Source organism: Varroa jacobsoni, unplaced genomic scaffold (assembly GCF_002532875.2).
Source record: "Varroa jacobsoni isolate VJ856 unplaced genomic scaffold, vjacob_1.0 scaffold_193, whole genome shotgun sequence".
Taxonomy (NCBI): Eukaryota; Metazoa; Arthropoda; class Arachnida; order Mesostigmata; family Varroidae; genus Varroa; species Varroa jacobsoni.
The window spans coordinates 291,742-313,590 of NW_019213095.1; the positions used below are offsets into that span (position 1 = coordinate 291,742).

Sequence of the window (21,849 nt, forward strand, 5' to 3'; positions counted from 1 at the left end):
AGTCAAATTTACTTCGTAAGCAGAGCAATAGGACTATTTCGGAATCTTTAAATGTTCTTAGCACCCAACGCTAAACGAATGACATAACTAGAAAATCCATTTTGTATGTCGGTACAATTGTCGTAAACGTGTTTTAAAAACTACTTTTGAAGTACCTATAGTTTGTGGGTGCGAGTACGTGGGTGTGCCACGCTTATTTGAATATTTGATTTTTATGCGGCACTGATTTGGTGCAAAATGGCGGTCTAATGTTTTTATATAATTCTTTGTGCAGTCGCTACGCAAAATCTAGTCAACGATGACTAGGCTTATTGTCAGGAGTCTGATTTACATTCCGATCAGATACTTAATATGCAACTAACTACTTTGGAGACATTTTTGACATCAGTTTCTGCCTTTCCGAACACCCTTTGATCCGGTGCAACACTTTACTACCTTACGTGAATTAGTCTTGCAAGCCAACTGTTACACGCTGCCCTCTGGATATCGACTGCAGCGACCGTGCCCATCTAAAACCATTCGCTGATATTCAGTGCCACTGAAATACGCAGTAGGATTCGATTAGCTAGAAAATCAAATAATTTTCTAATCTATGGTGACCTGTCTCAAGCTCAAAATGAAGATCCAAAAAAGTCAGTGTGTGGCGTTTGCTCTTTCGATTACAGATTTATAGATTGATCGACTGCCCAACGTACCGTCGTTATCTATTGGGCAGCGACAACACGTTTTTACAAGAACTATTTGAATCGTATTCGTGTAGACATATATAAATAGATGCAGACAATACAGCTATCTGTTTTCCTGTGATATTCAATGCTTAAATTTACGTGTCATCCGTTAGAGGCGGAACGCGTACCTCGTTTAATCACACTATTCTATTGACATAAACTTATAGCACATTGGCATTGCGCTAATCCAAGAACTATATATAGTTTGAAAGGGAAGAGACACTAGCGAATTTTGTATAAGGTTAGATCCATCCAATGAGACCTCAGTCGGCTCCAAGACGATAATTGCCCATAAACCAGCAACAACTTGAAAGTTGACCACGATAGTGGAGAAGCAAAGATGTTGCGAATTTTTACGTAGGACTACACCAATCTGAAGTACGCTTTTCACTCGGCTTTCCGAGCAGGTTTTTATCGGCCGGCGGATACTGGCGTTGGTATCGGCTAATAGAAGTAAACAAAAAATGGCAGAAATGCAAATGAGAATCACGAAGGCAAAAAAGAACCTAACCCGCTAAATTTGCTGTAGTCGCTCATACGTACTTATATCAATTAGAATAATTATAGTATACGTCTGTTTGGAGCGATTTTGTTATGTTGTAACTTATCAGCAACGCCGATTAACGTCGTTATTGGCTTTTGGATGACTCACAGATCTATTGTTTGATTATATCGGGCTGGGGCGCTCATCAAACATGGCTTGTCCAGTAGGAATAGAAAACCCGTTTCTACCTATACGATAAATGTTCTAGTTAATCTAAAGACCACTGTAGATGATTTAACGAGTATAAAATAATTCATATACAAGAAGAAGCAACTGAAAACTATCAGCGTTGATTTAGCACGTTGACCCATTCTTTCCCGGGTGAATTTACACCACAAAAAAAGTTCAAAGAAAATAAGCCTCATTTTCTGAGGAGTCTGATCTGACGATAACACTTCCCTATTTTAACTACAGTTGCTATTTATTGGCGTTACCATAAAACTGTTTGACGTCTGCGCGTGAATCACAGATATATATATCTATATATATGCCTTTACTTTACCAATCTATACGACTCTAGTATATTAAACCTGCGCGTTATTAACTCGCTTGTAAATTAAGTTCCTTAAAGGAGCTCGGCGTTGGGTTTATGGTTAGTTCGTTGAAATGGGTGGAGTTGTTTTAAACTAAATGAATTTATTATAAGTACGCATCATCGAGCAAAGCAGGACAAAGAAAAGGTTATTTTTCTAAGTAAAATTTAACAATAGATCCGGAAGGATTTGGGATGAGCTCACAGCGCAACTGCCGGCGCCGCAACATGTAACCGTGGACCTAATAGCTTGTCGAATATGCCGGACATGCGACGGCAAGGCCATCGTTTATTTTTTAATATGATGTTTTGAAGCTTAGTACCTTTTCGTTGTTTTGCTTTTCAATGTACTCGATCTAGTGAGCTTCAGCTGAATGGCCTGCAATGAATGCCTATACTTCTTACTAAGAGGAACGCGACAGATCGCGACATTTTTTTTGAGGTTTCTCTCAAATTCACCTATTTCAATCGGAATTAATATATATATATATATATATATATGGCCCTGAATTTAGAGCGTAATTTCTGACTGATGCCATGTACCCGATTTTCTACAATAAACGAAACGTGCCCTGATTTGTATTGAAATGTTTTACTACATTTTTGCTGAGCGACATTTCATATGTTATCCACTTCAGATTTCTGAAGTCAATATTAATCCATGTGATAAGAAATGTCTTACCTTGCCTTGTTAGATCACGGTCGTGAATTAACCCAGTAAATTCAAATGTTTACATCGAACTTATTCGGCATAATGACGTGTATAACTCGGTAGAACTAAACGAGCTATTAATGGCGACGTAATATCGCCATACGGGCATATTAGAGTTGGAGTATTATGCTTGGGAGAATCATTATTTCTATGAGGCTCACATGTTTAATATTTCCGCGGTTATTACAGTCAAATCTACCTACTACCCGTGGCTTCAGTGAACTTTCAATTTAGCTTATTTTCAATAAACAAGCTTAAGATTTATATTTTAGAATAACATAATGAAAAAAAGTGTAGCAATATTCCTATTTTAAATTACAGGAGAATGTCTCTGTCTACAACTGAAACTCGGGTCATTAGGTCTTGTACGTTGAGATCGCTTTACACACTATTTCGCAGATTCAACTATTATATGTGTATGTACATATATATATATATATATGTGTGTGTGTGTGTGTAAACACAAGACAGCAAAGAGATACAAAACAAAAGCTTCAACTCATTTTACGATTCGATTATTAAAAATCATCGAAAAAAAAAATCTATCTGGCATTAAATTATTCTTTTCTCAAATTATTAAATAAAATCAGTTTGATCAAAGAAAATCAGCCTGACAAATTAAAAAGCTAGTGATTAATAGTCCTGATAGTAGTCTTTTCGGCATCAAAATTAATGGGTTATATATATAAAGCATCGGGTTGACGTTCACCGGTGCAGTCCGTCACCAAATCGGCAGCACGTTTTCGAAGGGTGACGGGAACTTCGTTATACGACTACAGAAAGGGTACGCCACTGCACACTTTTTACTTCCATCTGCGGTGCTCGTTAGACTCTATAATAAGAGATGCCACGTGGAACTTCCCAGTTTTAAACTAGTGTGGATGTATGGTTCGCCATTGCAGTTAATGAGTGATCTTAGCTAATGTTATTGCTTGGCGCAATTATTATATAGAAAATTCGCTTAATAGCAAATGTCTCTTAGAGTAAGTGAACGGTTGACGTCTAGTTGATTGTGAGCTGTTCGCTCGGCCTACTCATCGGAGGAAATGGGCGTGGGATACGTTTATACATCATAAAGTACTATATAGCTCCCCAGTGTAGGTTAGCTTCAGAGTTAGAGTCTTTATCGTCTTGGCCAGCCCTTTCCTTTAACAAATAGATCCACTTGGGAAGGGGACATGAGCATGCTTATTCAAGGGGCGCACCCACGCTGTCTTGTGCCAGACTCATTTAGCGTGGAGTAGATCGTGTAACAAAGGCAAAGTAACTAGTGGTTAAGTTCTACAACTGCTAGGCAATGGGTAGCGTGACTTCGTTGAGAACTCGTGTGCTTGTTGCAAAACAGCACGATCACTCCTACTACTGACGAACGCAACTTCGCTTGCACATAGCTTTGTGTATCATAATTTACAATTGTTCTCTGGTGGTGTTCTTCAAATGACCAGCAGCTCTTCACCAAAGTGCAATTAAATGTTTGTTCTCACAGGATTGCTTTCATTACAATAAGGAAACATTTTGAGTATTGAATAGGCGTCTGATAATCAAAACTAAGAGTTTCATTCATACGAAGGTCAAATAAGCATACAAGAAACATACAATAACAGCAAGAAGTGTCCGAAGTCCTGTTATCAGGCAGAGCAGCAGTGCGGTCGTCAATATGGATGGAGACCACGTACACTACGCAGATCTGATTCGAGCTCATTTTGCCGAGAATAAGAAAAAGTGGTGGTTCTACGTAAGTAGATAGAGCAAAATGGAAAATGCCTAACGGATATTGTCGTTGCTGAGGGCGCATATGCACGACCATCGTAAAAATGAGCAGCTAGCTTTTACAGCAATGATAGTGATTGCTATTTCAACAAGTGATGAGCACATAATACGACTTATCTCACTCTTAGGAGACTGAGAGGGATCCGTACCGATAGCACCTATTTATAGTGGGTGTGGGCAATTGTGTTTGCTACGACGTTTTACGTGTGGGCATCCTTGAGCTAAATTCGATTTTCTAGCTTTTTTAGTTCTAGTAACCACCTAATAGAGGTCGCTACATTACTAACACAAATCGCTTTGACATCAAACCCTGTTACTGGCTCAATTGCTATTGTAGTATAGTTTTCAATGAGGGGAAATCTAGATTCGGTTTGCGGCGACACTTGTCGAGCCTTTCATAGTCGTTTCAGGATGGAATAAACGCTACAGCTAAATCAATGGACGAAATTATCCACTAGAACGACGCTTCGTTTTTGCGGTCAGCTTCTACGAGTGATAGAGTCCGATTTTAGTCCGAACTAAACTGACTTAAACCGGTGAAGTAGGCTGTGTTGCATAGAGAAATTAATTTTAGTTAAGGTACCTGTGTCATTTCAAATGTATGTGGCGGCCATCTTTGCAAGATATGTGTAAATAGGGCCAGCTTGTGTACTTTGTGCAGAATATTACCGTTATGCCAAAAGCTGTGTCCTATATTTGTTTACTCACCATTGATATCAAGCTCGGTCTGACAGATGTAGATAAGAGGCACAGTGAATCAAGTCAACCGAAAAGCAAAGCATCACTACAATTTGAATCAGTGTCACAAAAATGCGGAGTGCTTTTAATTGTTCTCAATAGCATCTTTGGTCGCTGAGCCCATTTCTAGAACTAGAACCCAACAGCCAGAAATACAGCTGTCCTGAAGCATTCTTCAATAAAGTACACTTCACTGAAGCGTCATTCGACATTGAAGCTTGTCTAAAAAGATCATCGAGTAAAAACATTTTTTGCCATACATGTTACGGAAGTAGTGCAAGGTCGATCTGATGAAACCGATAACGTTCATTTGAGAATACCTGAAAAATCGACAGTGATCGATTAATTTTGGAAAGCTTGTTAGTTTGACTTCTGATTAAGTAAGTAATCGTATTATACAGATGGATCGGATTCGAAGTTATTTACAAAAACGTTGTTCATTGCATCCGTACGAACGCGTTGACTGATAAATTGTGATCACTGGTTCAACAACGTCACGGTGATGGGGCACACACACGGCAAACAAAAAAGGTTCTTAACAATAACAAACGGTGAGATTAGTACTATACTAATGGGGCAATTAGATACCTACGTCTAAGTACAACTGTGTCTGACATCTAGGGAGCGCTGAGCGTATTTTCGCATCTAGAAATTCTCTTGAATAGGGAGCAAAAAACTATGTGTCATACGTAACTCCATTTGCCCCCAGATTTCCGTCTATCGAGCAACGCAGCATTACGTAGCATTAACGTTTAATAAACATGATAGTCTCATTTCTTTCCATGCTACCAAAATAGTAAATTCTGTCGGTCTTCGCTGGCGCTTTTAACTTCTCAACAAAATATGAAATTAACAGTGAGCTCCGCCGCGTGAGTCGCTTATTGATGACTTAACGGGGGATTATATTGGGAACAATACAGACAGGCGACTGCGAGTACTAAACCGAAAACGCCTATTATTGAGTCCGGAGAATCTTGGACATTATAAGACGAAATTTGTCGATCGCCAGTGGCAGAATTCAAATTGGTATTTCTAATGCTTTACAAAGAAAAATCTGATGCCGCCTTACGAATCTAGACATTGTAACATCGGCCTACTGGCTTTAGCGAGGTTTATTCGAGGAGTTCCCTTTTACGTGGCGCGCGGTAATATGTTCCAGGCAGACTCCTTATTTCTAAAACGTTTGCGAGACAAACAGTGAGTTTTTTTTTTAACATATGAAAAAAACACTTTTGTAGTATTGAACCATTTTAGATAAATGCTATCTATGAAGTCATCTGTCACTGTAATTTTTTTCGCAGTCATCTGTGGGCAGCCTTTATGGAACACTGACGCCTTTCGATCCAAACAGTATCTGCTCTTTTCTATCCTGTATCCTTGAGACTACCATATGAGGTTAGAGCAAAGGGGTTTTTGATTTTTTTAAAAGAATATTCCCTCCCACGTATTGTTGACGCAATTTTGAAAAATATTTGACATTACTTTACACATGCTAGCCACGATCACAATATGCTTTGGTAAGAAGTGGTTCGTATCAGATTAGAATGTTGCTTACACAAGCAGCTGAAGTCGAGAGTCGTTGCGCTTTATTGATGAAGTGTAATGTTATGTTTAGATAGAATATAGATAGGACAAATAGGAAAATAAATTTCTACAAATATAGGCCGAAATTACGCATGTCTTAGAAATCAATCTTGAAATTGCTATAGCTTCTATTGGTTAACCAAAGTCAGGCATACGGCTAATGACAACCGGCTGCATGGATGAATAAGTGAACCTTGAAGTACATCAGCAGTTTCCAACCGGCTTTTTTATAAAACGTATGTGTTATTTTATAGGTAAAAACCTAAAAAAAAAACATAAAAAAAGACGTTTATCATGAATGTGAATGAACGATTAGGAAGCAAGTTACATCGCACTTAATACGACAAATCAGTCGTAAAGATAAATCAATCTTTTGTTCAGCGTAAAAAAGGCTGTAATGATATGTGGAACTAAGCATGGAATCGTTTACAGTGTAGCAGGTATCCCTCCACAGTTAATCAACGTTTGTGTACGTGCAAATATCGTATCGCGTGCCCCTGGTTGGTATGAATATCGGCCGTCGATCAGGGGGGTAAAAGTATATAGAAAAAAAACTTCCGATTCGATGTGTATGATTAAATACGGGAAATGTTTCACGAATTAGTAATATTACATTGTAACAACGTTACAAATATATACATACACGACTAGTTTTTATTTATAATCACTGTGAGCGTGTATACGAAAATAAAAAAACAGCAAAAATTTTGATTCCTAGTGCAATCGCAGATAGCTTAGAGCAGACCATCACAAACGCAATGGAAAATATCATAAAACATTATTGTAAACATCAAATAATAGCCTGGTATGGGATTGTGTTGTAACTCTAAATAGACCTAACTTGGTTTCTGCGTTAATTTGTAATTTAATTAAGCGTTAATTATGAACTTTTTCATCATTTGAGACCATTACATACATTTCCCGCGCTTGACATAAATGAATATACGTGTATCTAAATAATTTCTAAAAAATTCACTAAGCTATTGGGTTGTGTTCGTATTTCACTAAACTTAAATTACGTGGAACTACGTTGCATACTTATCTTTTATATACGCAGAAGATCACTTGTTGCTGCATTATGTGACGTGAATATAATACTCTGCTCCCTCGTACTAAAATCTAAATACCTAAATAAAAAGTGTAGAAATTTGAAAAAAAAAGCAATTTCCTTAACTAGAAGTAGTTTCCTAACTAGAAGAAGGAGCTCTGAAGTACCCAAATGAAGGTTATCGCCTATTAATGATTGTTGCTCATAATCGTGTGTCATGCCCACTTTTTGCCTTCCCCAGGCGCGGGCCTTCGATAGATCCTCGTAAGCGAGGAGGTGCGTACACAATCGACAAGAGGGAAGATTGGGCCGGTTACTATGAGAAGGGACCCATTTTTAAGGTAAAAAACCCGGGAAGCTATAGAGCTTCTTTTGCCTCACTCTGCATAGTAGCGCGCTTGTCTACTTCGTAGTAACCAGTACTTCTGCTATTAAGTTTTTGATGATTACTCAAAGGTTCAGTCATGTGTTCATGTTGTTTTTTTTATTTTTGGGTATATTCGCCTTTTTTTGTTAGCGTTAGCTCGCCTCAGATACTAATTTCAATATCAGCTGACGCACGGGACCGAAACGATGACAGCTCACGTGATTTAACGGTTACTAACACTTGCAGTATTCAAAATGCACGATTTTTATTGCTTCAACCATACAGTTGGATCGGTTTAAAAGTATCGTTTAACCAGTGACCTAACGTCTAGTATATTGCCTTTGCGTCTCTTTTAAAAATTCTGGGCTTCTGAGAAATAGTGTGCAGTGTCAGGCTAGATTCATCGTCTATCAAAATGAGACCAATCTCATTATTAGAAACTAATCTCTGCGTACATAATGTGTTGAGCCGTTATATTCTGTCTGCTAGCTTCGACAAAGGGCTACAGTTCGGCGCGCATCCATTTCTGCTTGTGCATTGTCTTTCGTTCCCGTTGGAAACGAGCTAACAAAAACGAAAAGAATTTCCTCGATAGAATTCGTTCCGCTTTCACCTAAATGTCCATAGTTACACTAATAAACGTAGGAATAAACCGTAGATAAGTGTGTGTGTTTTCTTTTTTTTTTTTATAAAGCAGTTTATTGATTTAGAAAACTATCAGTATTCGTCAAGGATGAGAAAAGCTAAGTCACGTGCAATTAACTAAATCATCATAAAAGTTTTCAAAAAAAAGGCGCAAAATAAACATTTTGAATTTACATACTTTTATTAACGTTGATCGTTTACAGAGGAAGTGGATTGACTAGCAAAATCTAGTAAGAACTCGAGATTTTAGTATTTTCTAATCGTTTAAAGATAGTTTCAATAGAAACCGAACGTTTCAGATGCCATGTTTAGGCATGATAAATTGTGGCGTGTGAACCAGTCTAATAACTAACCTTCTTACAAATAACGCAACCTGGTTTCTTTCAGTAGGCTTAGGTACGTTTTAAGCGAACGCCTTTCATACAATATTTTGATGTGTTTATGCGCGAACTGTTTACAGCTTGGCGAGCGCGGCTCCGGCCTACGGACTCGATCGGGTAAAATACAAACTTTTAGCGAAATCCAGCAACAATGTAAGGAGTCCGGTGAACTATTTGACGATCCGGAGTTTCCTTGTACAAATGAGTCCGTGTTCGGCTGCTCCGAACCGAAGCACCGCGTCCGATGGCTACGTCCCTCGGTAAAGACCAGAAATGCTCTCTCTGAAGTAAACTGTATTCGTTAAATGTAAAACGTCATAGAAAATGTTCCTTAGATAACCATCTGGCGAGCATTTGCAGACAGGTTCGCTCACAACAAGTTACTGCTTGTCCGTCAACTTTTAGGAGATCGCCAGCAGTCCGTGTCTATTTGTTGACGGAGCGTCACGCTTTGACGTCGTCCAAGGCAGTGTCGGTATGTTAGTTCTACCTCTATATCCAAACAAATATTTTTAGCAATGCTAAATTTAACTAGTCAAAACAATTTAGAAATTTCCCTCCGGGTTTATGGCAAATAGTCTGAAAAATACTATACATCAAACGAAATTTTACGACAAAAATGTCGCCGTATGAGATGTATACATGTGTAGGTGTATAGTCGTATCGTTTTGGTCTTTAAGTTAACTCTAAGCCACGAGAGATTAGCGAGAAGAATCAAAACTCGGCCGACCCGATTGCTCTAATTATTAGGTTGGCCCACCAGTCGTACTGGTGAAAGGCCGTCATTCAACTGTTGAATTCCATATATTGTGCAACGGGGAATTCGCGTTACTGGAGCTACGCAGCACTTACTACTAAAAATATTCCTATTATGAAAGACTCATGACCCCCGAAAATCATATAAAAGCTGGCGCTGCTTGCCTTTGTGTGTAGAATTAATTAGGCTGTGGTCGTAATGCGGCCGGTTGTCTATACGGCGTTACCGCAAAAGGAGTACTCGGCTTGTATTTCTTGTAAGAAATAGCTTGAGTCATCTCCTTGGGGTCTGCCGAAGTATATTTAGAGCCTCAAATACTACACGGCATTATGCTTAGCATCGATGATCCATTTAAAAGCGTACCCGACCTGGGTTGCGTTGATAAATATTAAAAAATATTGTCTTGATATAATTCAGGCAATGAATTAGTTCCACAATTTAGGGTGAGTCATCCCCGACCAGACAGCGATGGAAAGCTCTTTGAGGGCTACAAAAAGGATTGGCCGTTTTTCATGCCGATGTGCCGACGGGCGTGGTGACAGTACATCCACAACGGAAACACCAATTCTCTTTTCATAAGTTTCTTCTTTTGGGCCTTTTTTTTGTTGCACACGTTCCTATAGCGAAACTACCTTTTGATTTACCTGACGTGACAAAAAACCTGCGTGGTTAGACTAATATATTTTGTAAGATGCCTTAGGTAAAAGTGGCTCAGTACTTACCATATATTGTTAAAGCGCCAGTTAAGTTGGCGCAAAGTGGAACCATATTGTAACATGTACCTAGCTCATCTTTCAGTTTTCCTTTTCTTCTCTCCAATAGAAATTTGATATAATTCTGGACTCAGACATATTTCCAGGAGCCGTACATCCTTTCTCGGGGTCCCGTCGATCCGAGGACCTAGCTTCTGTGTAACAACCTATTATTGTGGCTGTGTGTTGAATGATGTCGAGCTACGAGATACCCAGAAGTTGCGTTTTGTTATGACGTTTTCTGAGTTTACGGGGTACCCAAGCTTCCAGTTTTTAGTAAATCCTGGAGATTGAAAATACCTGCTGATATTCATAAAGCTGCAGTAGACCGATCCATTTACTTTGCAATTGCGTTTAGACAGCCGATATTGAGCATGGATGGCCGACTAAGACAGGATGTGCCCTTTAATTCCATGATGACATTGATGAGCTTTGAAAGCCACTTTGAGCAAACTTGGACCCCATTTCGTGTGTGGCATGAATGTCCTGGGAGGCCTCGACAGTTTTTTTGGCCTACACAAAAGACGAAATGATACACTTGTCCTAGTGAAATCCTAACCGGCTGATAGAAGCGCAAGAGGTCCTTTAAACGATATACAGAAGTGAAGAAGATCAGAGAAAAAGAAGGCATTTAGTAGATTATTAACTATGTTCCACTTTACTAGTAGTATAAAGTGGTAAACAAAATTACACTGCCAACTTTTAGGCGTTCGCATTCTGCAGTAAACTCATTAAAATTAAAGGATTTCCTCGATCTGATCTTAAAAAAATCCGCTAATCTAGCATGCCTTGTGCTGAATCAAATAATAAAATGGTTTTATACTTCCTTTTCAACAGGAAACTGCTGGATGGTGGCCGCTCTGGCCAATTTAACCTTGAACGATGAGCTTTTTAACCGAGTTGTTCCACAGGACCAGAACTTCGACAATGAATACACTGGTCAGTGTCAAACTTAACCTTAAAGTGTGTGAACTCAATGACTGGCTTATTTTTACACCTTCGTATGTGTCTATTGAGCGCTTATATGTACTTTGTTTATTCGAAGTATATTTTGCTTACTATTTAGTCATCTTTTAGAACTTTTGGGCTAAAAGTTACGTGGGTCAATGGCAAAAACGTTCAAATGACAACTACTATATCTTTAAAAGTTCTCAGAAATCAAATAAATTACATAGCTTTTATCGATGAAAATATGATGTATGTTTGAAGAGGCGTTGTTGTTTAGTTCTATTGGACGAATTGTGACACAATATATGTTTTGGATTTAGGCGCGTTCCATTTTCGGGTCTGGAAAGCCAATCGTTGGATCGATGTTTGTGTCGACGACAGACTTCCTACCCGTAACGGGGAACTTCTTTACATGAAGAGCCGCAGCGGTAACGAGTTCTGGAGTGCGCTGCTAGAGAAGGCATATGCCAAAATACATGGAAGCTACGAAGCACTTTCGGGGGGATCGGCGTGCGAGGCCATGGAGGATTTCACTGGTAAGTGTTTTTTGTATATTGAATATTGTAATATGTATTTAACCTGTATTTATTTTTCTGCGTATGGAGAACAAATGAGTTGCAGTGGTAGCTCATATTCATGGTCTCACAGCCTTTAGATTTCTAATTATAAGCAATTACATATTCAAATTTGTGCTCTTATACAGTACAGTGCTCTTTATATGGCTGCGGACAACTAGACTAATCCTAATAACAGCTAAGTTGTTGTTATGGAATGGAGCAGCATGTGTGGGTAATAGTCGCAAGATGGCGATAACTTACTTGCTCAAGCGTCAAGGCAGAAAGGCCGATATCTATAAGTGGCGTTCGTTAAACGATAGTGTGCTCTAATGGTAAAACATTAAATATTGTTGAGTACTGTCTTTTTTCTGTCACGCGTGGGGTAATTTTCAAATTGCGAATGTTAGTTTGTGTAGGATGATTCACCGGTCAACGCCGTACATACGCCTGCATTTTAGATTTGAAGACGATGTCCTTCATGAGCTTTTGTGATGATCGAAGTAATTTATCACTTCATACTGAATTCTTACTTCCAGCCATTTTTTTTACATATAATTATGGTTTGCTAATGAGATAGGTGATGTGCTACTCAGCTTCATCTGATCAAGGAACCTTATGTCTTCAAAAGGTTTAAGTGCAACTAGATAGCAAAACAGGCTTATGTATAACTTTATCTAGACGGGGAAGTTTTGAACTCAAATTTAGTTTCGCATATTATTGTTACTTGTAGCAGAATCTACCTTACACAATCACGTCAGTTAACTTTAATAATGGCTAAAGAAACTTACTTTAATTGAATGGGTCGAAATTGATGTTTTTACTTATTTCGGTGTCTATTAACTGTAATAGTTACACGATCCACACTGGGATTTTTGGCTGAATAGCTTTGTTTCTATATCAAGTCGGTCAAATTCAACGACGCATAACGATTGTGCTACCGGAAAAACTGATCTCAAAGTTAATAATTATATGTGGTTATTTTTTAGAGACCTTCTTTGCCAAAGTCGATAGAATGTACACGACTAGATAGATCTCATCACAAAAAGCCCAACTACAGCTATGCAAACTCCCAGTAAACCCAATTCATTGGTGTGCAACGCATGGCGTACAATGTTCCCGCTAGTGAAAAAAGGATTTTTTAGTATTTTGTTAGAACGTTAGATATGGTAGATTGTTGAAATTGAAAACAAATATGGACGAGGAAACCAGTGTTTTTCCCTTTATGTTATAGGTGGCATTACGGAACAGTACGATGTTCGCCAAGCACCTCACAATCTGTATATGATTATGCTGAAGGCTTACGAACGAAATGCTTTGATGTCGTGTTCCATCACGCCTGGAGAAAGACTTGAGGAGCGTTTAAGTAACGGGCTTGTCGCGGGACACGCGTATTCGATCACTTCCGTGAAACTCGTCTTCATCGAACGTCTTAAGGGTAATTATTTGGTACTTTGTTTCTCGGTATTTTGTGAACATTCCTCCTCTTGGAGATCTTAAAAGAGTTTCCCCTTCGATCTCATACTATTCTCTGGCTCGACTTGTGCTTTAGTCATCTATTTAACACGATATATACCTTTATTTCTAGGTAAAATGCCTTTAATTCGAATTCGCAATCCCTGGGGCGAGCACGAATGGAGGGGAGCATGGGCCGACGGCTCAAAGGAGTGGTCGCTTGTTGACGAAGAGGAACGAGAGCGTGTTGGCCTCAAATTCGACGCCGATGGGGAATTCTGGCGAGTTTAATATAACAACATTATATTCACTAACAGTGATATATGAGTTTTAATAAAATTATCTTCCTGATTCTTATATTACAGTTTAATTGTTAATTTCTCTTGTGATTTCCAACCGTATTTTAGGCTCTCATAGTCTCTAAAAAATTACTTCCATAGCAGTTCTAAACGGGACGACGAAATTCCTAGGCTATGCAACATTCCATGTTAGTACCTGCCATTGTATCACGATAGGTGTGTTCGACACCTAGATCGACGAGACACGAGAGATCCAGCGGCGAAGATTAGATATTTACAAAAATAAGTAACATATTTATATAATAAGCTAGTGTTCACGTGTAGCCTTTGTTTTCTCCATATATACCAAAACTGGTGTAAAATTTCGATTCCAGTTTAGAATGGAATTATTAATTTTAGAAAAATTATTGCCATTTTATTATAGGATGTCCATGAAAGATTTCGAGCGTAACTTCCACTATTTGGAGTTATGCAATTTAGGCCCCGATGCTCTCACTGAAGAAATGCTGACGGACTCCTCTACCAAAAAATGGGAGGTAGCTGTCTATGAAGGGTCCTGGGTTGCAGGAGCCACTGCGGGAGGATGCCGCAATTACCTTGGTAAGGCTTCACATTCCATTTCCTTGTACGTTTAATTCCGAATTAAAATGTGTGGATGAAGCGTGGCCTCTAGATTCTCCAGGAATGAAGTTGTCCTTATCATATCCCATATAAATTGACTGGGTTTGTTTCACATTTGTTTTTTGTACACCGTATTTACCAAAAAAAAAAGAAACTAGTTTCCGTGCCTACTTTTTCAATGATTTCAATGATTACCTGCATGTACGGTTAGAGTTAATGTCATGCATCAATGAAACAACCGATGGCTATCTATCAATTATCAAAAGCTAAAAAATACCCATACATGCTCTCCCCCTCTGCTTCCTTCATTGAATTGCCACTATGAGCAATGAACTGCGTACACAGCAAATTTATAGGCGCACAACTAACAGAAATATTTGATCGCTTTTCAGAGACCCATTGGGTAAATCCCCAATATTTTATTACATTAATAGATCCTGATGAAGACGATGACGATGAAAAGTGTACAATGATCGTAGCTCTGATGCAGAAAAATCGGCGTGCAATGAGGACACTAGGAGGAGGTCTTTTTCTGACTATAGGATTCGCCATATATAGGGTAACACAACTATCAATAGCTCTTTTGCATTATCCTTAGAAAATCTAAATGTGAAAAAAATAATTAGCAAAATGCATTAATCTGGACTGTACTATAAAATATGATGTATATCCTATTGCAATTTATATGTTACTGTTGCTAGGTGAACGATCCGGAAAACGTTGACAAGCCCCTCAGTTTGAATTTTTTCAAGATGACGCCATCAGCAGCGCGATCGCACACATTTATTAACTCGCGTGAGGTTACAACACGATTCAAGCTGTCGGTCGGAACTTACTGTATTGTGCCTTCAACTTTTGAACCTAATCAGACTGGAGATTTTCTGCTAAGAGTGTTCACTGAGAAGAAGGTAGGATCGGCAATGTTTTTTTTTTTTTAACTTCCTAGCCTAGACGACTCAACTGAAAATATAATCCGTAGAATATTTTCCTATTTTATTGGGCAGATCTTCTCCTTTTTCTACTCGCTTCTAAATCGCCGTACGATTTGTTCGGTTGTTCTGTAAAAAACAAAAACAATACGGACATGTTGTTCTTTTCTGTCGGTTGTAGAACACATTGACGGAGCACGATAGCAAGCCTGCGATTAGCGCTCCTGAACCGGAAGTAGCAGCACCAGAAGAAGATCCGGACTCGGAAAAGGCGCGCCACTTGCAGGCACTGTTTGCCAAGATAGCAGGAGACGACCTCGAGGTTAACTGCTACGAACTGCAGAAGATCCTCACCGTCGTCTTTCAAAAAGGTCTGCCAACAACAATGAGTCATTCTCCGTATAGGATAGCATTTTCCTTATAGCTTAATTCGTATTGTCACGGTACTTAGTGGTTCTTCTACTCGATTTATCATACCCCTAGAATGCGACATTTATCTTATTTATGTGGCGTTCGAGTAAATTTCAGATTGAGGCGCTTCTCAAAAGATTATCGTTAATGCCACAACCTACATTGAGTTTTTTTCGCTATAAACTCTTATCGTCCAATAGGAAAAGTATATAGAGTACTCGCCAGTAGGGGTTAAACGCAAGGACATAACTTTTTTTTTTGCAATCGCTTTCATATGATTATTAGTTCTTGCGTTGGCCTATTTTGTTATTATCATACATACATAATATTAATGTAGATTGAGCTTAGCATTAACGTAAAATTAATTAAATTTCTTGATTCTTACAAGTGCGCGCGTCCGTCTACTCTTTTTAGCCAAGTGAGAGTGAAGGTCTCCGTAACAGTATCTCACCCAACATATACATTGTTTGTAGACAGAATCAAATATATGTTTAGCAGATTCGAAGTCGAGTTATGCTGGCGACAATGCTGGTTTGTATGAAGCGGACATGGCTAGGGCTTCATTGATGTCATCTGTGTTATGAACTGTTGAATAAGTTCAAATTGGAGGATCTGGAAACCTCACAAAATATGTGCTTATATGCGTGTTGTATTGAAAATAGCTTTTGGAGGCAAAACGACGACTGAGATAAAAAATATAATTTTTCTGTTTAAGAGGTTATAATAAGCAGCTTATAGTGGTCACGATTATAAATCAAATTACTCATGTTAGTCGCATATAAGAAAAATATTAGGTTAAATACTATATTATTATGCTAGTAGTTATCAAAAATTTAATCGTCTACAACTTACTTACTTGAAGGTACATGTTACATAGATCGAGCACCCTTATACTGCAGTTTGATGCGCCTGTTTTTAGGCGAAACGTGAAGGGCTAACTAATGTCTGAAGCCTGTAATTGTAGAACGTTGAAAAAAGACCCTGCTGGATCATTTCAGTATTATAGCCTTAACATGGAGCTATCGCCTAATCTCTAAGTTCAGAGTATAATTAGAGTGTATAACATATGGCAATGCCTATCGAAAAAGAACGACGGAACGTACGTTGAGAACGCGTACACACACGTACCTTGCGCGTTTGAATATTATTTACTATGAATAAACAGCATTACTATCTAAAGAACAGTCTAAAAACGACATAAAATGTAATGAAAGGGAATCTGTTTGTTCGATTTCATCGTTTCTTTTCCGCATGATACCTACCTTCAAACCTGATGATGCTTGGCTATTTCAGATTTCCCCAATCGAGACGAGGCCGGACCATTCAGCGGTAATAAGAACATCATTACATGAGAACTAGTGATACTGAGAGTTAGCTTATTTCAATGAATCTTTATAGCCGCCAGAGACGCTTGTTTATAGTAATAACTTCAGCAATTAACTATACTTATTCACGCTGAGCTCACGAACGACCCGTAGATTAGCACCGACTAGTCATTGTTTCTACCATTACACGCACTAAGGCTGTTTCCGGCTCTGTTTAATAAGAAACTACTGTAGTTGGCTGCATTGATTACCATAGCATAATCTAAGGATTGGCGCGCCCTGTATCAAGTAATATCTGAGCATGTCATTTCTTTAGTGTCGAAGCTTTGAGTGTTGAAACGGTCCTGGAAAACGTACCCTGGAATGGGCCTTAGCTTCTATTTCAGCCACTGAAAGATCTGCCTTTAACGCCAGTCTTATCTTTGTGTGCGAACATCGATACTCTTTTTCAAAACGAGAAATACTCCCAAATTCTTATGTTAAACTACGAATGAAGCCTATAGTTACTCGTTTGACCATTATCGATGCCACTAATATGCTGCTGATCTTTTGAGACATTACATTTTCCGCCATCTTTAAAGGGCAAAGTCACTGCAGCTTGCAAGAACCTGTAAGTCGCATACTCTACCACTGTTTTTAGCGTCATTTTGCCCCTGCCAACCTAGCTGACCAAATTATATTTAAAACATCCTGTGATATAAGATAAAGCCGACCTTCTTCTTTCTCCCCTCCAATATCCAAGTATGGTTTGAATTGAGATCGTCATTACTTCGTAGCTGATTGTTTATTGAACAGTTACTGCATGTGATGTATTTACTAACTGCTGCTGGAACAAATCATAGACCATATAAGGTTATAGCGGTAGATTATGTCCTGAAATGACACACTGCCACCAAGCTACTCGTGTAAGTTGCATGTTGTTGTATGTACTGGAATAGCGTTGGCATGTAAGAAGTATTTATCCTTAATGACGATTTGCAGAGCTTCAAGGCAATAAGTTCTCGCTGGATGTGTGCCGCAGTATGATATCGCTGATGGATTCTAACCATTCAGGGAAACTCGGACTTGAAGATTTTCGCGCCCTATGGATCATGATCCGCACATGGAGGGTGAGTTATCGTTGTTTTTTTTGTCTAGTTGATAGGACTAAACTGCTATCCGAAAGACGGATTAATTTGTCTACATTAACGATCGGTTTTTCGATTACTATTAGAATACATTTAAGCTGTATGATACGGACGAGGATGGTGCTCTCGACACCATGGAGCTCCGACAAGCACTTCATTCAGCCGGCTATACGATCAACAACCATATTCTCTCGTTCCTTGTACTACGTTATGGACACGATGGCTTTATCAACTTCGACGATTTCATCGGATGCGCCGTCAAGTTACGCTGCATGATCGGTATACACACTAGGAGCCTTCAAAAATATTAATTAAGAATATTATGTAACATTATGCTACTACAACACTGCTGTACTATTTAATTTTAGCTTGTCACACATCGTAAGAATCTTTACATCACCGTGAGCTTTGTACGCGCTACTGAATCTAGTAAATTTAAAACAAGTTCATCTACCACGATAATTCTTGCTGCGCTTGAAAATAGCTCCCGAACGTAAAAGTCTCTGTCTTAAGGATTAAAAAAAAAAAATGATTCGAGAGGCAACTTCTTTTGGTTATTTAGCTTGTTAAGTGTTTAAGTTAGAATTTGGCCAAGTTGTGATACGACTATAGGATAGTACATGGCTAGAGCACGGAGTTGCGTATCACTATAAAGCAAATTTTCGGCGATCATGGCAGAATGGCTCCCAAGCTTTTAGGAGGAACCAAGGTTCGAGCGGTACGTGCCCTAAGAAATAGAGCTTTTCGTTAACGGAGATTGTATCCGAAGTTACAGAATCCTCTTACACGGGTGAAGATCGGTTAACAGTACTTTTGAAAAAAAACGTCTATCCGTCGTTTCTGCTTATTGCTAATAGTACGAAGAGCTTCTAATGCGATATTCTAATTCTTCGTCTGGATCACTTCCATAGTGTTCTGGTGTGTGAAGGGCTAATACCGTAAGCCTGCTATGGATTTATTCTAATACTGTTTTATTACAGTGTAGTTTTTGCACTATGAAACATAATCGTTACGGTTTATTTCTTTCTTTTATTTTCTGCTACAGAAATCTTCAGAGAGAAAGACGTTCGCCGAATGGGTTCGGCGGTATTCACCATTGACGATGTAAGCTCTTTCCGTACCAGTCTACAACAGCTCTTTTTTTTTTTTTTTCAATACTAAATTAAGAGAATTTAGTTGTTTTTGAGCATGTGATAATTGGTAAAAGCTTAGCGAGATGGAACATCTGAGCAGTGTGTGTCGTTGATGAGACTCTGAGAAATAGGTGCATCAGTTGTAGCGGAGCCTTCAAACGATCTCGTCCGCATTAGCAGCATACGTTATCGATTAAATAATAAATTAAATAGTAGTTTGACAATTACCCATCATATACTAATTTCAGTGGCTGCAAAGAACGATGTATTGCTGAATCGTGAGCTCCGGGCCGTGGATCTTTTTCATTCTTCATCGAAACAAATCTACAGAGGATATTATAAGAGAACATATAAATATCGCCAATAAATCGGATTTACTAGATTTCTTCAGCTCGAATCCAATATTTACCACTGCGCTTTTATTAAATCTGCTCGTGAAGACTACTATTTCCTATAGACAACTGTATGCGCTGTTTCTAGAGGGAGAGAAACTAGGCAACACTGTTCCGACGACATTGGTTGTGAGCCTCTGGTATTCCCAATCAGCAGACCTAATTTAATATTGGAACATGGAAGCATTTGAATGCAGTGTACTTTGAATGGTGCCCCTAGCGTCAGATTTATACTTTACCAAGGGTCTGATTGGCCACCTGGTAACAAAACAGCCCGGCACCATTGCCGCTAACATTGGTTTTCAAACGTTTTTTTTTTTAGCAGCGACTTAATTGAAAGTAGAATCTTCTTTTCGATACGACCGACGATTCTTTTTTCCTAAAACCTTAGTATATTAAATATTAATGAATTGTATTCCTTTTCACCTATTTATTCCTACGCCATTTTTCTTTATACGAAAAGCCAGTATTCCGAGAAGTTTCAAGCTAGACAGCCTTCAACCAAATGTGTCGAAAAGCGCGACCTTAGTTGTCATTGGACACGCGAGTCCACTGGATTTATAAAAAATTCTGATAGGGCTTAATTCAGATAACCGCAGCAACTGATTATTAGCTTAAAACTACTACTGAGAAGATAATGAAAACAGCCTGAGCGATATTTTGCAAGCAAATCACGAGGTGCTTCTTAAACGCGTCTTATATACTGACTATCTTCCATTCCCATAAATATCATTTTCTTTTTGGCCTGTGAAAACGACTACTTGTCTTGAGCAACACGGTAAACGCTTGGTGTGAGAGATCGACAATGCTAAACTATGTGCCTAAAGTATGCCGATTTAAATATGTAGCAACTAACGCTGCTATCGAGATAATCATTATCAGCGTAACGTATAATATATCTGCTGTATTGCCAATACATATATATATATATATAAAAGCTAAAGGCAAGCGTTCAGCTAGAACAAATCTATTTGTTGTCAGCATATATTTGCAGAAAAATAACAATAAAAAAAAAGAACAAACAACATCGATGTGTTTATCAGTACGTATGTTTATTTATAGGGTTCGTCAACAAGGAACGCTAACAAAGCCCCTTAGGGCTCGTTTTTGTAGGGTGACCACCACTCAACTAAGCTCTAACTATCAAACATTCAGATTGCTTGCATGGTCAAAGAAAGGCCTCTATACGTGTGTCACTTAGCTGAAATTGTAGCCAAATTGGGGCTGGTTGTTTCACGAAGGGTCTGGCGGTCTGAACTTCGTGTTTCTATGTTTAATGAGTGAACTTCGAAGACTCTATCACTTATCCATAGTATTGGTTTTTGTGTGAGGTTCATTATAATTATAATGAGCGAAACATCTCGAAATGGTTTAGCTGGCTATGAATGAAAATAATATATCAAAATAATCTCTTCCTTTACTTTGCCGATGCAATCGGATCTACTCTGTAGAAGATTGAGTTCAATAGTTCTATGTATCGGAATTGTAATTAGCTGAATTTCGCTTTGTGTCCCATAATTGACGTCACTAGTCCGATGACTCGCCCCTCTAGGATTTTGTTCTTTGAGCCAGTTTGCCCCTTTTCATGTTGGAATGTGTTTATAATTCTGACATACTACTACTACACCTATGTTATTATCGTGTTTAAATACTAACGAATGTGTGTTGCATTGTGTTTCGTCTCAGATTTGTTATATTAATTAAGTTAATCTATTTGCTTAATGTGTTACGCTATTATCATGGTGAAGTAACTTTATCGATCTGTTTCAGTTGCTAGTTACGTAAATTTAAATTCGAGCTCGACCTCGCATCGCTAATGCCGTAATCGATAAAATTGTCATCATGCTATTGTTTGTTTATCTCGCAAAGCTCGCTTTGAAACGATCCTATAATAGTTCCGATACGGTCTCGTTTTCCTGTTCGTTTTTAGTGTCTCAGGGAATATTTTGTCTCGGACGTGGCTTTTCAAATAGCTCTGGTGTTAGATGTGTCAATGTTCGTTGATCTTAAACATCCATAGATTTGACGCTTTTTCAATTTATTTCGTCTGCCATTTCAAACTGCCTGACCCGATATCTAAATATTAAAATAAGTCAAA

General features: G+C 38.5%; 1 protein-coding gene across 3 annotated transcripts in view; it reads left to right on the plus strand.

The window, feature by feature from the left end:
• The window catches only part of CalpA (calpain A), a 31,151-nt gene extending 10,361 nt beyond the window's left edge, over positions 1 to 20,790 (plus strand). The window contains exons 2-17 of one of the 3 annotated variants that reach the window (XM_022854632.2): positions 7,898 to 7,997; positions 9,129 to 9,308; positions 9,454 to 9,523; positions 11,395 to 11,496; positions 11,826 to 12,041; positions 13,294 to 13,497; positions 13,648 to 13,795; positions 14,238 to 14,413; positions 14,827 to 14,993; positions 15,136 to 15,342; positions 15,545 to 15,734; positions 17,068 to 17,103; positions 18,081 to 18,208; positions 18,313 to 18,505; positions 19,272 to 19,330; positions 19,608 to 20,790. In XM_022854632.2, coding sequence (XP_022710367.1) covers positions 7,898 to 7,997; positions 9,129 to 9,308; positions 9,454 to 9,523; positions 11,395 to 11,496; positions 11,826 to 12,041; positions 13,294 to 13,497; positions 13,648 to 13,795; positions 14,238 to 14,413; positions 14,827 to 14,993; positions 15,136 to 15,342; positions 15,545 to 15,734; positions 17,068 to 17,103; positions 18,081 to 18,208; positions 18,313 to 18,505; positions 19,272 to 19,330; positions 19,608 to 19,634 — 2,203 coding nt within the window. In that variant the 3' untranslated portion in view covers positions 19,635 to 20,790. The remainder of the gene's footprint in view (positions 1 to 7,897; positions 7,998 to 9,128; positions 9,309 to 9,453; positions 9,524 to 11,394; positions 11,497 to 11,825; positions 12,042 to 13,293; positions 13,498 to 13,647; positions 13,796 to 14,237; positions 14,414 to 14,826; positions 14,994 to 15,135; positions 15,343 to 15,544; positions 15,735 to 17,067; positions 17,104 to 18,080; positions 18,209 to 18,312; positions 18,506 to 19,271; positions 19,331 to 19,607) is intronic. The other 2 variants (XM_022854644.1, XM_022854638.2) reach the window with 2 other exon arrangements.
• Positions 20,791 to 21,849: the final 1,059 nt, after the last annotated feature.